The sequence below is a fragment of the Drosophila montana genome, unplaced genomic scaffold (assembly GCF_035044405.1).
Source record: "Drosophila montana isolate Dmon_TW-CO22-7 unplaced genomic scaffold, ASM3504440v1 contig_3216_1, whole genome shotgun sequence".
In the NCBI taxonomy this organism is placed as follows: Eukaryota; Metazoa; Arthropoda; class Insecta; order Diptera; family Drosophilidae; genus Drosophila; species Drosophila montana.
Window position 1 is genome coordinate 911,177 of NW_026998096.1, and position 13,810 is coordinate 924,986.

General features: G+C 42.7%; 3 protein-coding genes and 1 long non-coding RNA gene across 6 annotated transcripts; 3 read left to right on the top strand and 1 right to left on the bottom strand.

Moving 5' to 3' along the window:
- Nucleotides 1–391: 391 nt before the first annotated feature.
- Hem (Nck associated protein 1 Hem) lies at nucleotides 392–4,251 on the bottom strand. Its single transcript, XM_064688974.1, has 2 exons — nucleotides 2,891–4,251; nucleotides 392–2,838 (listed from the first exon to the last, which is right to left on the bottom strand). Exons 1-2 carry the CDS (start codon nucleotides 4,068–4,070, stop codon nucleotides 638–640), a joined length of 3,381 nt encoding a protein of 1,126 aa, XP_064545044.1. The 5' UTR covers nucleotides 4,071–4,251; the 3' UTR covers nucleotides 392–637.
- Nucleotides 4,252–4,366: 115 nt separating this feature from the next.
- IleRS (Isoleucyl-tRNA synthetase) lies at nucleotides 4,367–8,737 on the top strand. 2 transcript variants are annotated; one of them, XM_064688982.1, is made up of 7 exons: nucleotides 4,367–4,469; nucleotides 4,524–4,682; nucleotides 4,739–5,357; nucleotides 5,516–6,148; nucleotides 6,216–7,066; nucleotides 7,128–7,620; nucleotides 7,687–8,737. In XM_064688982.1, the coding sequence occupies exons 2-7, from the start codon at nucleotides 4,534–4,536 to the stop codon at nucleotides 8,632–8,634; spliced, it is 3,693 nt and encodes a 1,230-aa protein (XP_064545052.1). In that variant the 5' UTR covers nucleotides 4,367–4,469; nucleotides 4,524–4,533; the 3' UTR covers nucleotides 8,635–8,737. The 2 variants fall into 2 exon arrangements, with proteins under 2 accessions (XP_064545052.1, XP_064545053.1); XM_064688983.1 differs by having other exon boundaries at nucleotides 4,398–4,469; nucleotides 4,532–4,682.
- Nucleotides 8,738–10,447: 1,710 nt separating this feature from the next.
- LOC135432938 (isoleucine--tRNA ligase, cytoplasmic-like) lies at nucleotides 10,448–11,410 on the top strand. Of its 2 annotated transcripts, XR_010436986.1 has the most exons (3): nucleotides 10,448–10,778; nucleotides 10,844–11,097; nucleotides 11,365–11,410. XR_010436986.1 is itself a non-coding variant. In XM_064688844.1 (2 exons), exons 1-2 carry the CDS (start codon nucleotides 10,575–10,577, stop codon nucleotides 10,943–10,945), a joined length of 306 nt encoding a protein of 101 aa, XP_064544914.1. In that variant the 5' UTR covers nucleotides 10,448–10,574; the 3' UTR covers nucleotides 10,946–11,275. The 2 variants fall into 2 exon arrangements, 1 of the variants encoding a protein (XP_064544914.1); XM_064688844.1 differs by lacking the exon at nucleotides 11,365–11,410 and having other exon boundaries at nucleotides 10,844–11,275.
- Nucleotides 11,411–11,591: 181 nt separating this feature from the next.
- LOC135433050 (uncharacterized) lies at nucleotides 11,592–13,801 on the top strand. The gene is made up of 4 exons (XR_010437010.1): nucleotides 11,592–11,715; nucleotides 11,773–11,946; nucleotides 12,003–12,179; nucleotides 13,652–13,801. It is a non-coding gene; the product is annotated as an uncharacterized LOC135433050 (long non-coding RNA).
- The last annotated feature ends 9 nt before the right edge of the window (nucleotides 13,802–13,810 follow it).

Consider the following 13,810-nt stretch of genomic DNA (forward strand, 5'->3'; position numbering starts at 1 on the left):
AAGAAATATCAGAAATATGCAAGTAAATCCTGGTAGTGGAATTGACAATTCTCTAATGAAATTTACAAAAGAAAAAACTTTCACTAAGACAAAATGCATATGTATTTGCTAGGGAAATCAAATTCACTAGGAGAAGAATTAAACATATTTTATTACTTACCTACAACATGTATTTGTACACCAACCTAAGAAGTAATATTAAACGTGACCAAATAATTTAATATTGTGGAAGATTTTTCCCATAAACACGTAAAGAAAATAATTACAAATAATACACATCTAATATATACATGAGTAACAAAATAAAAATAATGCAAATACCATGTATACGTGTTAAATTGATGTGTGCAGAATTGTTTGAGGATTTCCTCGGAATACACTTATCTGATAATTTGGTTTGCATATGCACTTTATTTATACAAATAATGTATCAAAATGCTGAATACTTTTGCCTTATATGCGCAGACATGGGTTTAGTTGGGGTATTATCATATATCAGATATTATTATTAAGTTTAACAATAGAATAATATACTCATTATTCATAAGCATAATGCACAATGATCGAATATCAAAAACTATGTAGCTAAATACTCGGTTAAGAATAGGGGCCATTGGGACCGCTTGCCCTATGACATCTATAGACCAAGGCCCATTATTTGTTCTTGTTTATAGACACCATGATAGGCATTACGGATAAGGACATATGGAAAACAGGATTCCAGTAGATCCATGGTGAGGAATGGCGACTGTTTAACAATCTCGTCCAGCAGCAAGTAAATGGACTCTCGATTGCGAGTGGCCTCTTTGTCGGATTCCTGGCCCAAACGCAGCAGCGATGAGCTGGCTAAAGCCAAAAATTCCTTCATGCGATCTTCCATATCGTTCTGCCCACAGATGGTGAACAAAGCCCCGAAGATATTGTTTATAGCAGCCGCCATGCAGTGTGTATTATTTGAATGGCCATCGATGGTAGCTCTGTAGAAGGAATGTTCATTGCGTGCCAGCTTTGGTATGGATACGGCCACAAATACCATAAGTAGACATGCGGTCAGGTGCTCGCCTTCATCGAACTCGGGTTTTTTGGATTTCAATGTGGTCGCCAACGTGGGATCTACCTTGCATAGCAGACCTGCCGCCGAGGCCATCTCGGAGGCGACGCGAATCTGATCTCCACCTGGTAAATGCTCCTGAAAGTCTTTGACCGAGCTAAGCAGGAAAGGTATGCGTTTGTCCAGCACATCCACCAGCGCCTCATGCACGAGATTGCGAAAGCAGATTATAACTCCAATTATGGTCATGCGCTGCAGTACCCGGTCAACGTCTTGCAGCCTTTTAAACTGGTCTTTCATTACCTCTGGCTTGTCAAAGCTAGTGCGCAGCGTGATAAGCACCTCCTTGTTGGTGTTTACCAGCGACTTCAGTTCCTGAACCTGGTTGGCAATATGCCACATGAGCGTCTCATTCAGCGTTTTGATACCGTACGGGCCCACTAGCTCGGCCAGTGCGCGCAATTCGTTTAGATCGGAAAACTCCTGAGGATTAAACGGCACCCAGCCCTCCGGCGAAATGGGTACAAACGCTTTCTGGTTAATGGAGAAGACTATGTTTCCAGCAGACACTCGGCGTAGCAGCACCTCGCTATACCAGGTATTGTAGAGCGCTGCAATCGTTTTCTCCCCGTGCGAGTCCAGTGCCTGCGTTTGTTGCAGCAGGCAGTTGTTGAATACACGGGTTATGTCTATATGTACGTAATTCTCGACCGTTTGCAAAACGTTCATGTAGGCTCGTACGCTGGCTAGCAGCTCCGATGGTTTGGCTATTTCCATGGTCTCCTGATTGAACATCACCATGCCGACCAGGTCGCGCGAGAAACGGTGTTCGAGATTTTGGCAGAGATACTCGCGCGGTGCAAAGGCAAATTCCCACACGTTGACAGTGGGGCAGTAGTTAATGGCATAGCAGAGCTCCGTTAAAGCCATGTGTAATTTATCCATGGTGGTCAAATCCTCACGGGTCTTGCGATACGATTCGTCGCCTGGTTTGCGAATGTCATCAAAGTGTTTGGATTTGGATTTGTCTTTTTTCTTGCGTGCCGACTGAACGGACAGTATCTTAGCGCAATGCTTGGGGAGTAAGGCGTCCGCCATGGTGCATTGCTCGTCGCAAATGGTAGTAATGATGTTTTTTGCCTCCTTGGCCATTTCCTCCAGAAATATGTTAACCACACTCAGCGATCGTTCGCGTATATGATGCCGCTCCTCTGGACACATTTCATGCGTACAATTCTGAAAGTGGCTGCAGATCAATGGAAATGCAATTATGTAGCGATTTTGTGCCGGAAATTCCAAGCACATGTGAAATTGATCGTCAAACATTTTGTTGTAGAAGCAAAATATGCTCAAATCCGAAGTCTCCACCAGTATTTCATCCAGATTGTCCACAACGCGCGTATGAAACACCATCGAGTCTAGCAGGCGAGCCAGCTCCACATGCTCTGTAATACGCAGCGCTGCCTTACCCACGCTCATATACGTTTGCAGGCGGAACCAGTCCAACCGGAATGGCCTAAAGTAGAATAACTCGTTGTCCTCCACCTGCTTGACAGTAAGGCCAGCGGCCGTATTGTAAAGCGAGCTAAATATGATACTCTCGTCCTCTGGGCACATCTGTAGGCTCTGCATGCGTATGTTCAGATCCGTCGCGTCGAATCCGGACAAATATTGCACATAGTAGCGCTGCATTACCTGACTATATTTGCGCACCAGGGCTCGCAGTTCCTCCATATGGAACAGGAGCTCCGGAAGTTGACGGTCCACCAGATCTTCATTACTCTTGCCTGTTAGTGATCCTTATTAGTAGGTGCACAATGAGATGATGGAAGTTCTTACCTTTGTGTTTCAGCAGCGGCGGATTGTCGTTATGGCGAAGTAGCCAAAGAATCTCGTCACGCGCCAAACAAAGTCCAATAAATATGAAGATTGCCTTGGGACCCAACAGGCCAGGTTGATCGGTCATTATAAGCGCCAATTCCTTCAACGCGGTCCGCAGAAACTTGCGTCTTTCGCGATGCATCAGAGCTGCCTTCTGAACGGCCGTGTTGTAGGCCTCCTTCACCTCACTGATTCGTTTGCTGTAGCCTTTGATTCCGTCGAAGGTTGTCTGAATGTACTGGTGGATCTGAAGCACTTCGTCCCTAAATAGTGCTACCACCCAACTACTTTCCAGCGCGGAGAGCCAAATCTTGTTTACCTCCGGATATTGGCCTAGCATTTGATGGTTCAGCAGTAGCCCGAATATGATCCAGCGATCCATAGCCTCCAACGAAATGTACTCACACGACATGGTGTCCGTTCGCACTGCCTTCAGTAAAATGGCCGGATTGCCCACTAGGCTGAGCTTTTGCATCTCGCGCCACTTGTCTGCTGGAAGATTACGCAGGGCATAGATGGAAGTCAGAGAGCGAAGCGCGTTTGTGAGCAGTCGCTGGTGTGGAATGAACTCTTCAGCCAGTTTCTTAAGCGGCACTTCGTAGTCAAGAATCATCTGCCCCAACCGAGGAAAGCCTGTATCTGCTTGGTTGTTCTGCAACTCATAGGCGGCGTTGTAGAGTCCCAACACTGCCTTGCGATCCTCGACGCGAGAGAGCACTATCATCAAGGATACGTATGTAACTACTAGATCCAAGTAGTTTTTGGTCAGCTCAAAGTTGAGTGTTATGTCCAGGTGAATCTGGCAAGCATCCATTGTGGTGAGCAGCTCGCACACATTATCCTTAAATTCGAGCAGATCGACAAAAGTGTGGTAGTAGAGCGAAAGGGACTTAATAATCTCTGCCTTGATATTGACAATAGCACTTAGGCCTTTTACGTCGATATTGGGAAAGCGCTTAACAATAAATTTGATTGAGGACTCCAGGGACTTCTCAGACAGAAAGCCTGGCTTCGATTTGGTATCGCCGCATGCCTTCTTTATGTTGTAAATTCGCGTAAGTATTCCGAGGCCACGATCATTTAAAATAATTAACTTCTCAGCAATCTTTTGCTGATTGGGAAAAATTGGGCGTGCCATTGTTTTCGATTGCGAATGTAACTCAGACGCAAGTTCTATTATAAATGCCGGTAATTCAAATTATTAATGAGAGTCAAATACGCCAACTAATGTCGGCGCACGTATTTTTAAACTGTAAGACCTAAATATACACTATTATTTCTATTTATTACTTATTTTGCTGATAAAACACGGCTAAGTTAATTGTACACATTTTAGACTGTGTGACCAGATCATGAAAGTAAAAATATACTGGTTTACTGAACACATTACCAATAAAATACTGCACACATTTACGGTCTGTATAATCGTTTTATCGATAGTCCGATAGTTCTAACCCATTTGATAGCGGTGCCTTCGATATGCACATGTTGTTGCCATCACATCAATTTCGTACTTTTGGCTTATATTAAAAGGAAGGTGAGCATTGATTTGCATTTAATTAAAGGTAAAAAGTACGGTTTACTTATCCAGTCTAACAGAAATGAGCACTTCAGGGAAACTGAAACGCAGCGACGTTTGTCGGGTTCCTGAGAACATCAACTTTCCGGCTGAGGAAGAAAATGTGCTGAAGCAATGGCGTGCCGAGAAAATTTTCGAGAAGTGTAGCCAGCTCTCGAAGGGAAAGCCGAAGTAAGAACTACTGTCGATTGCATCATCTTTGTTATATATTTTCATTTAATTGTTAGATACACCTTTTACGATGGGCCACCCTTTGCGACCGGCTTGCCGCACTATGGACACATCCTGGCTGGCACAATTAAGGATATCGTCACACGATATGCCTACCAACAGGGCTACCATGTGGATCGCCGATTTGGCTGGGATTGCCACGGGCTGCCCGTGGAATTCGAGATCGATAAGCTGCTCAACATTAAGGGTCCAGAGGATGTCGCGAAAATGGGCATTAAGGCGTACAACGCCGAGTGCAGAAAGATTGTCATGCGCTATGCGGACGAGTGGGAAAGCATTGTGACGCGCGTTGGTCGCTGGATTGATTTCAAGAATGACTATAAGACATTGTACCCATGGTACATGGAATCAATATGGTGGATATTCAAGCAGCTCTATGACAAAGGTCTGGTATATCAAGGTGTAAAGGTTATGCCGTATTCTACTGCCTGCACCACCTCGTTATCAAACTTCGAGGCGAACCAGAACTACAAGGAGGTCGTTGATCCCTGCGTAGTTGTTGCACTTGAGGCGGTTACGCTTCCCAATACCTACTTCTTGGTGTGGACAACAACACCTTGGACACTGCCCTCAAATTTCGCCTGCTGTGTGCACCCCACCATGACTTATGTCAAGGTATGTATAGTTTAGTAATTATACTATGAACTTTGCTATTGAGTGGGCATGGCGCGTGGGTCTCGGGTACGCGAAAGATAATTAGAAATATATATCCAGAATATCTCACTATTTAATACATATCATTGCAATAATTAAATAATTTGACTTTTCTGCAGGTGCGCGATGTAAAAAGCGATCGACTGTTTATTTTGGCTGAGTCGCGATTGTCTTATGTGTATAAGACGGAGGCGGAATACGAGCTGAAGGAGAAGTTTGCCGGGCAAACCCTTAAGGATTTGCACTACAAGCCGGCGTTCCCCTATTTTGCCAAACGTGGCGTTGAGGTAAAGGCCCACCGTGTGTTGGTGGATGAGTATGTTACGGAGGACTCTGGCACGGGTATAGTCCATAACGCGCCCTACTTTGGCGAGGACGATTATCGCGTCTGCCTGGCGGCGGGCATTATCAGTAAGTCAAGCGATGTGATTTGTCCTGTGGATGAAGCCGGCCGGTTCACTGCAGAGGTGACTGACTTTGTGGGCCAGTATGTTAAGGATGCGGACAAGCACATAATAGCCAGCTTAAAGGCGAACGGAAATTTGGTTTCGACCGGCCAGGTGAAACATAGCTACCCCTTCTGCTGGCGTTCAGATACTCCGCTGATCTACAAGGCGGTGCCATCGTGGTTTGTGCGCGTCGAACATATGTCCAAAAACTTGTTGGCCTGCAGCGGTCAGACTTACTGGGTACCGGACTTTGTTAAGGAGAAGCGTTTCGGCAACTGGCTAAAGGAGGCCAGAGATTGGGCTGTAAGTATACCCTTTGTTGTGCTGAGTATTGTTTAGCTTATGTGATTAAAATTTAATATCTTTATAGATTTCCCGTAATCGGTATTGGGGTACTCCTATACCAATCTGGCGCTCTCCAAATGGTGATGAAACAATTGTCATTGGCAGCATTAAACAATTGGCCGAGCTTTCAGGCGTGCAAGTGAATGATCTGCATCGCGAGACTATTGATGACATTGAAATCCCATCAGCGGTTCCCGGAAATCCGCCGCTGCGACGAATTGCGCCTGTTTTTGACTGCTGGTTCGAGTCCGGTTCAATGCCTTTCGCCCAGCAACATTTTCCCTTCGAGAACGAAAAAGATTTTATGAATAACTTTCCAGCGGATTTCATTGCCGAGGGTATTGACCAGACACGCGGCTGGTTTTATACGCTTCTGGTAATCTCAACGGCATTATTTAATAAGGCTCCGTTTAAGAACCTTATTGCCAGTGGATTGGTGCTGGCCGCCGATGGGCAGAAAATGTCCAAGCGCAAGAAAAATTACCCGGATCCCATGGAGGTGGTTCACAAGTACGGCGCGGATGCTCTGCGTCTGTATCTCATCAACTCGCCAGTTGTGCGCGCAGAAAGCCTGCGTTTTAAGGAGGAAGGCGTGCGTGATATAATTAAGGATGTATTCCTGCCATGGTACAACGCCTACCGCTTCCTGCTCCAAAACATTGTGCGTTACGAAAAAGAGGAGCTGCACGGCAAGGCCCAGTACACCTATGAGCGTTCAAGGCATCTGAAAAACATGGAGCATGCCTCAGTCATTGACGTGTGGATCCTGTCGTTTAAGGAGTCCCTTTTAGAGTTCTTTGCAACAGAGATGAAAATGTACCGCCTTTATACGGTGGTGCCCAAACTAACCAAGTTTATTGACCAGCTGACCAACTGGTAAGACAAATTAACTTATTTTCTAGATCATGATTGCAGTTTTGTGTCCAATTTCTTTTAGGTACGTGAGGTTGAATCGTCGCCGCATTAAGGGCGAGCTGAGCGCCCAGCAATGCATACAATCGTTAGATACTCTTTATGATGTGCTGTACACTATGGTTAAGATGATGGCGCCCTTCACTCCGTATTTATCCGAGTACATTTTCCAGCGTCTGGTGCTCTTTCAGCCTCCAGGCAGCTTGGAGCATGCCGATTCTGTGCACTATCAAATGATGCCTGTGAGCCAGAAGAAATTTATTCGCAGCGACATCGAGCGGTCCGTGGCATTAATGCAGTCAGTGGTAGAGCTAGGTCGCGTTATGCGCGACCGTCGCACGCTGCCCGTCAAGTATCCCATTTCGGAAATCATTGTTATTCACAAGGACAAACAAACTCTGGCTGAAATTGAAACCTTGCAAGATTTCATACTAAGCGAGCTCAATGTACGCAAGCTGACTCTAAGCTCGGACAAGGAAAAGTACGGAGTAACTCTGCGTGCGGAACCTGACCATAAGGTGAGCATTTGATGCTAAAATACGAATTTTTAATTCTTACTGATCAATAACCTTTGACGGACATAGACTCTGGGCCAGCGCCTGAAGGGCAATTTTAAGGCTGTAATGGCCGCCATCAAAGGGCTCAAAGATGACGAGATTCAGAAGCATGTAGCCCAGGGCTATTTTGGCATATTGGATCAACGAATTGAGCTGGAGGAGGTGCGCATCATTTACTGTACTTCCGACAAGGTTGGCGGAAACTTTGAGGCACACAGCGATAATGAGGTTCTGGTCCTAATGGATATGACGCCCAACGAGGAACTACTCGAAGAAGGCTTGGCACGCGAAGCAATTAACCGTGTGCAAAAGCTAAAGAAGAAGGCGCAGCTGATACCTACGGACCCGGTTATCATTTACTATGATTTAAAGAGTACTGATGCGAAAAAGGAAGCACAGGAATCGCTGGCACAACTGCAGAGGGTTTTGGTCAACTATGCGCCCATGATAAAGGGGGCCGTCAAGTCCGAGTTTCTTCCATTTGACCAAAAGCAGGCCGCTTCAAAGCGCCTTGTCATCAGTGAGCTAGTGGACCTTAAAGGTGTTCAGCTTAATTTGACAATTTGTTCTGCTGAGGAGCTGCAGCTGCCCAATCTCGCGTGGCTGAATGTAACCCTTGATGGCGAGCTACAACCACGATTCGCTAACAGCAACAAGGGCTCTATCCTACTGCAGGATAGTAGCAGCAAGCAGTACATCACCTTGGCCGCATTGCGTCGCGAACTAGATGTGCTTTTCGGTCTCTACGGCGTCAGTTACACTATTTATGTGATGGATCAGCAGAAGAAATTAAGCTATCTTCAGGCAATCGATAAGAGTCTGAACGGCAAGCTACTTGTATTGACTCGCAGCACGAATGGACTTAGTCAGGCACTGGACTTCGAGGTCCTCCCGGTGCCGTATTCTAATTTTGTTAATCAGCCGCCTGGAAACACAATATTTACTGAGAACCCTAAGGGTCACAGCCTATTGTAGGCGTTGAATTTCTAAAATATGTCAAAAATGTCGGTTGTTGATTGGTATTTATTGTATGCCGAATCGGTACAAGAAATAAACTTTTTGAAAAAGTTGCAGTTGAGCTTCATTACAGACTTCATTTTAGTGACAAGCTGATGCTGTTGCCAGTCAGCTGTGCAACACGATTTTCACAGTATTAAATCAAACAATCATAAAAAATATTTTGTTAATGGGATTTGCAACCTTAATGCAAACGGATATTGTATAAAAACAATATACTCTTCTTTCTATAGATTTGTGGAAAGTAATTAAGGCTATCGCCTTAAAACTTTGCATAGATGCGTCTTTCCATTGCACGCAGTAACCGAAACCGGCCGGATCGCATAAGCATATCCATTGCATACGTTTATATACTGTTTTAGGCAAGGTATAGATACCTGGCCGTTAGCAAATATTAATATATATATATCAAAACATTTTTATCAATAGAATCAAATTCCACGCAAATAAATCTTACCATATAAAAAATCATTTACATAAAATTGATTTTTTTTTTTAAATTTTTCGTTTTATTCGTTATGTTATTAAATAAATATGAGTGTATAATATATGCCAGCTTGTCATAAATGAGTGATACGTGATTGATTTTTGCGTTGCATCTCAATAGTCAATAAATAGTTCAATAATGTGAATGATTATAAACAAAAACACTAGTAAAGTGACGAGTTAAGGCAGATAATAGATTTTGGTTTTAAAAAATTAAATCAAATGGAATTCGTGAAAGTAAGTATTTTGTTTGATAACGGTAGGTGATCAAAGTGTTTTGATTTTTGGCTCACACTTAATTATATGCGTTTGAGTAAATTCAAGCACTTGCTTTATGAGTCAAATGACACGACTACTTACGATTTACGTATGCCTAAAACCAAAACAATGTATTCCGGCACAGCCAGAGTGGCATGAGTGGCCAGGTCTCTATTGTAGAATCTGGTGGCGGTCAAATTTAACATATACGTATCCGTCGGGTTTTATGTGATCGTCAATGATGTGTAGGTGTTGTCTATTGGCGACACAGCGAGTCCAATGCGCCAGCCCAAGTGCATTTCTCCCAGCTTTATTTTGGTCTCACACGAAATGGGCTTCCAGTGCGACTTGTGCATGTGGTCGCCGATGGGAATGGAAATAAGTCATTCTACGTCGATATTGGGAAAACGCTTAAAGGCGAATTTGATTGAGTCCTTCTTTATGTGTATATTCGTGTAAGTATTCCGATGCCACGATCATTTAAAATAATGTACTTCTTAGCAATTTTTTGCTAAATGCAAAAAGTTTGCTAGCCATGGATTTCGACTCAGACGTAGATTATATAATAAAAACAGGTAATTAACTTTTATAAGGAACGACAAACACGCCAACTAATGCCGGCGCACGTATTTTTAAAGTGAAATATCTAAATACACACTATTATTTCAATTTCTTACCCTTAATTTTGCTAATAGAACGTAACTATAATGAATATGCACTTTTAGACAGTGTGACCAAAATATTTTAACTAAAATATACCGATTTTTCAAAAATACCAACGTTTAGGCAGTGTGACCAAATCATGAAAACAATAATAGTCCGGTTTTCCAAAATACCAAAGTTTCGACAGTGTGACCGAATACGATATATCAACAAAATACTAATACACTATTGCAAGTTTTCATGGAATTATTTTATCGATAGTACGGTGTTACCCAGCTCATTTGATAGGGCTGCATTCGATATGCACATGTTGTCATCATATAAATCTCGGACTTTTGGCTTTTATACATATATTCCATAATGGGTCCTACTTTGGCGAGGATGACTGGCGGCGGGTAATACCAGTAAGTCTAGTGTTGTGATTTGTCCTGCGGACAGAGGTGGCCGGCATACTGCGGAGGTCACTGGCTGCGGGCCAATATGTTAAGAAGATGGAGATGCACCTAATAGCCAGCTACTTAAAGGCGAACGGAAATTTGGTTTCGAGCGGCCAGGTTAAGCATAGCTACCTCTTTTGTTGGCTCTCACACAATCCGCTGATCTGCAAGGCGGTGCCGTCGTGGCTTGCGTCCGTCGAACATTTGTCCAAAAACTTATTGTCCTGCAGAGCTCAGACTTACTGGGGCCCGAATAAGGTGAGTACCTTTTAGAGTTATTTGCAAAAGAAAATGCATGAAAATTTACTGTCTTTATACGGTAGTGCCTGGACAGACCAAGTTTGGTCGAGATATACAGCGATAATGAGATATTGGTCCAAGTGGTTATGACGCCCAACGAGGAACTACTCCTGTGCAAAAGCTAAAGAAGGCGCAGCTTATAATTCGGGATAGTAGCAGCAAGCAGTATGTCATATGGTCGGAATTGCGACACGACCTGGATGTGCTTTACGGTCTCTACGGCTTCAATTACACCATTTATGTGGTGGATCAGCGAAAGAAAGTAAGCGATCTTCAGGTAATTAATAAGTTTGAACGGCAAGCTATTTGTTTTGACTGGCAGCACGAATGTACTTAGTCAGGGACTGGAATTGAATGCATTTCGATTCCTTTCGATGCCATGTTCTAATTTTGCTAACCGTCTGGAACCCAATATTTACTGAGAACCCCAAAGGGTCACAGCCTATTGTAGGTGTTGAATTTCTAAGTTATGTCAAAAATGTCGGTGCTTAATCGATATTTATTTTAAGCCCCATCGGTAAATGATTTCGTCTTTTTGAAAAAGTTTTAATTACAGTCTTCATATCTATGATAATCTGATGTTGTTGCCAACAATGATAGGTAGAGCTGCTTTTCTAAAAACGATTCTGTTTTTTTGGCCATAACTCGGACAAATTCTTGAATATCTGGCAGGAACACATCTTGTTGAATTCACAGGATTCAGGACCATCGATTGACATTTAATACGGTGTTATTTGCTAATTAGAATGCTTTCTGTGTGTTTGCAGTTCTGTAGCTGTGTGGATATAGAGAACGGTTGCACATTACGAAACCCAAGTGCCTGGAGAGCAGGGGGACAAATACCTTTAACGTAGACTGTAATAGCGCCACATCAGGTTGCTCGCTGTGATACAAAGTAAGAGCAGCAGCTTAATGTGATTCTGTTCATATTAAATTTATTCCATTATTTCAGGTGATTTTGGGACAACAGATTTACATATTTAATGTCGTTGGTTTTAAGGCAACTTAATCTGGGCGCATTTGTTGCACGTCTTCCAGTGATCTTCGTGTAATAACGTGATCGCCAATCTATTGTGCAGTCAGAATCAGACTGTTTGCTCCTTCTCACGCGCCTGCTTTTACCATGGTAATAACAAAAGCTTAAGGTGTTTCTGTTTATATTACAGTATCCCATTCTTTCAGGTGATTTTGGGACAACAGATTTACTTATATACTGTTGGAGGTTTTAGAACAACTTAATCTGGATGCCTTTGTTGCACATCTTTTAATGATCTCCGCGAAATAACGTGATCGCAATTCTATTGTGCAGCCTGAGGCCACGGCCCTCATGCCCTCCAGATTGCTGGTATTCACAGCTAGGTAAGTCACATATGGGTTTCATTGTTTTGCCAACCCAAGATAAAAGAACAGTATTGTAAGTCGATGGCCTTCGTGCGGTTCCCAAACTGTCCTGTGCCAAACGACTTATGTTAATAGCGCTGGTATTTGACCGAAGGACATTTTTATCTTTATCACAAATCAAAAAAACTGGGCCCAAACAGAGTCCTGTGTTCAATGTCACGTACAGACCACAGTTACCATCAAAAAATTTGTAAGGGCCAGGGATACTAACTGTGCAAAGCATATCCAAATCGTCCTTGTGGTTTCAAGATATGGTTATATATATATATAAAAAGGATATTAATTAGCAATTCGGCCATAAATTGGCCATTTCAAGCACAATCCTGAAGTCCTTTGGCATTCATGAAGTCCTTGCCATGGTAACATAGAATATGTAATAAAAAGGACGAAAGTCCTTCAAGGAGCTTAATAAAAGAGATATTTGCCTGGGAAGAAAGAAGGCTGTAGATCGACCGTATCATTGCGGATCACCATATCCTTTTGCCAGCTGATAGTCCTCATCCTCCCGATTCAGAATATACAATGAAAAGGACGAAAGTCCTTCAGACAGCCTAAATATGAGTACAATCATTTCGTAAATTAACAAAGCCATAACTCGGCCGTATCCTTGCGGATCCTGACAAGTCATGTGTCAAACCATTTCTATGAACAAGGACCATAAACTGGCCAAAGGATAATAAAATCGTCCTTGTCGTTTCCGAAATATGGCCAAATTTCTAAAAAGGACATTTTTTTAATGGCCATAACTCGGCCAAATCCTTAAGGATATAGGAAGGATATGCCTTTTTGAACTCGCGGGGAGCAGGACTATCGATTGGCATTCAAGGATTTCAAAGATTCGACAAAAAATTTCACCTAAATTTTTCCTAGGGGGTTAGTCGCAAAATTGGCTAAAATCGAAAAAATCCGGGCTAACTTGGCCATTTGAAGGACTAGCGATATGTGCTTTGGCCAGTAGATACTCCTCACCCTCCCATTCAAGAATTAACAACCCAAAGGACGAAAGTCCTTCAGACAAAAAAGTGTTAAGGACAATTTTGCTTACAGAAAATAGGCCATAGCTCGGCCGTATCCTTACATATCCTTGCGAGTCATGTGTCAAAAAAAGTGTATTAACTAGGACTACCAGCCGGCCAAATTTCATTAAGATCGTCCTTGTAGTTTTGGATATATTGAAGGATTTGTGTTTTCGCCTCGTTTTCGTGCGCGCCGCGACTGAAATTTTGCAAGTCAAAATACAAGTCATGTGACTCTTAGATGACCCCAATTTTTTTTGATGCAGATCGATGTAGTGGGTCTATACGATCCTAACGCACCATGTCCTTTGAAAATCTGCAAGGATATGACCGAGCTATGTCCTTTTTTCACTACATATAACGCTCTATACATTTTTCGCCTTTTTTAATTAAAATGTGTTTTTATCTTTTCAGACTGACAAATTAAGGACTACAATGAATTCCAAGGACCTCCATAGGTATTTTAAGTTTAAATAAGCTATAATTTTATTTATGCTCGTTTTGTACAATTTTAAGAGAAATAATTAAGAAAAATAGCATAAAAACAACAATTTTAAAAATGTAAACATAAAT

What these genes read in the sequence shown, in the direction of transcription:
- IleRS (XM_064688982.1), top strand. Translation starts at nt 4,534, where the DNA reads ATGAGCACTTCAGGGAAACTGAAACGCAGCGACGTTTGTCGGGTTCCT. An exon ending in ATTGACCAGCTGACCAACTG is followed by an intron (nt 7,067 to 7,127) that starts GTAAGACAAATT and finishes AATTTCTTTTAG; the next exon opens with GTACGTGAGGTTGAATCGTC. An exon ending in GTGCGGAACCTGACCATAAG is followed by an intron (nt 7,621 to 7,686) that starts GTGAGCATTTGA and finishes TGACGGACATAG; the next exon opens with ACTCTGGGCCAGCGCCTGAA.
- Hem (XM_064688974.1), bottom strand. Translation starts at nt 4,070, where the DNA reads ATGGCACGCCCAATTTTTCCCAATCAGCAAAAGATTGCTGAGAAGTTA. An exon ending in GCCGCTGCTGAAACACAAAG is followed by an intron (nt 2,839 to 2,890) that starts GTAAGAACTTCC and finishes GATCACTAACAG; the next exon opens with GCAAGAGTAATGAAGATCTG.
- LOC135432938 (XM_064688844.1), top strand. Translation starts at nt 10,575, where the DNA reads ATGGAGATGCACCTAATAGCCAGCTACTTAAAGGCGAACGGAAATTTG. An exon ending in CTTACTGGGGCCCGAATAAG is followed by an intron (nt 10,779 to 10,843) that starts GTGAGTACCTTT and finishes TTTATACGGTAG; the next exon opens with TGCCTGGACAGACCAAGTTT.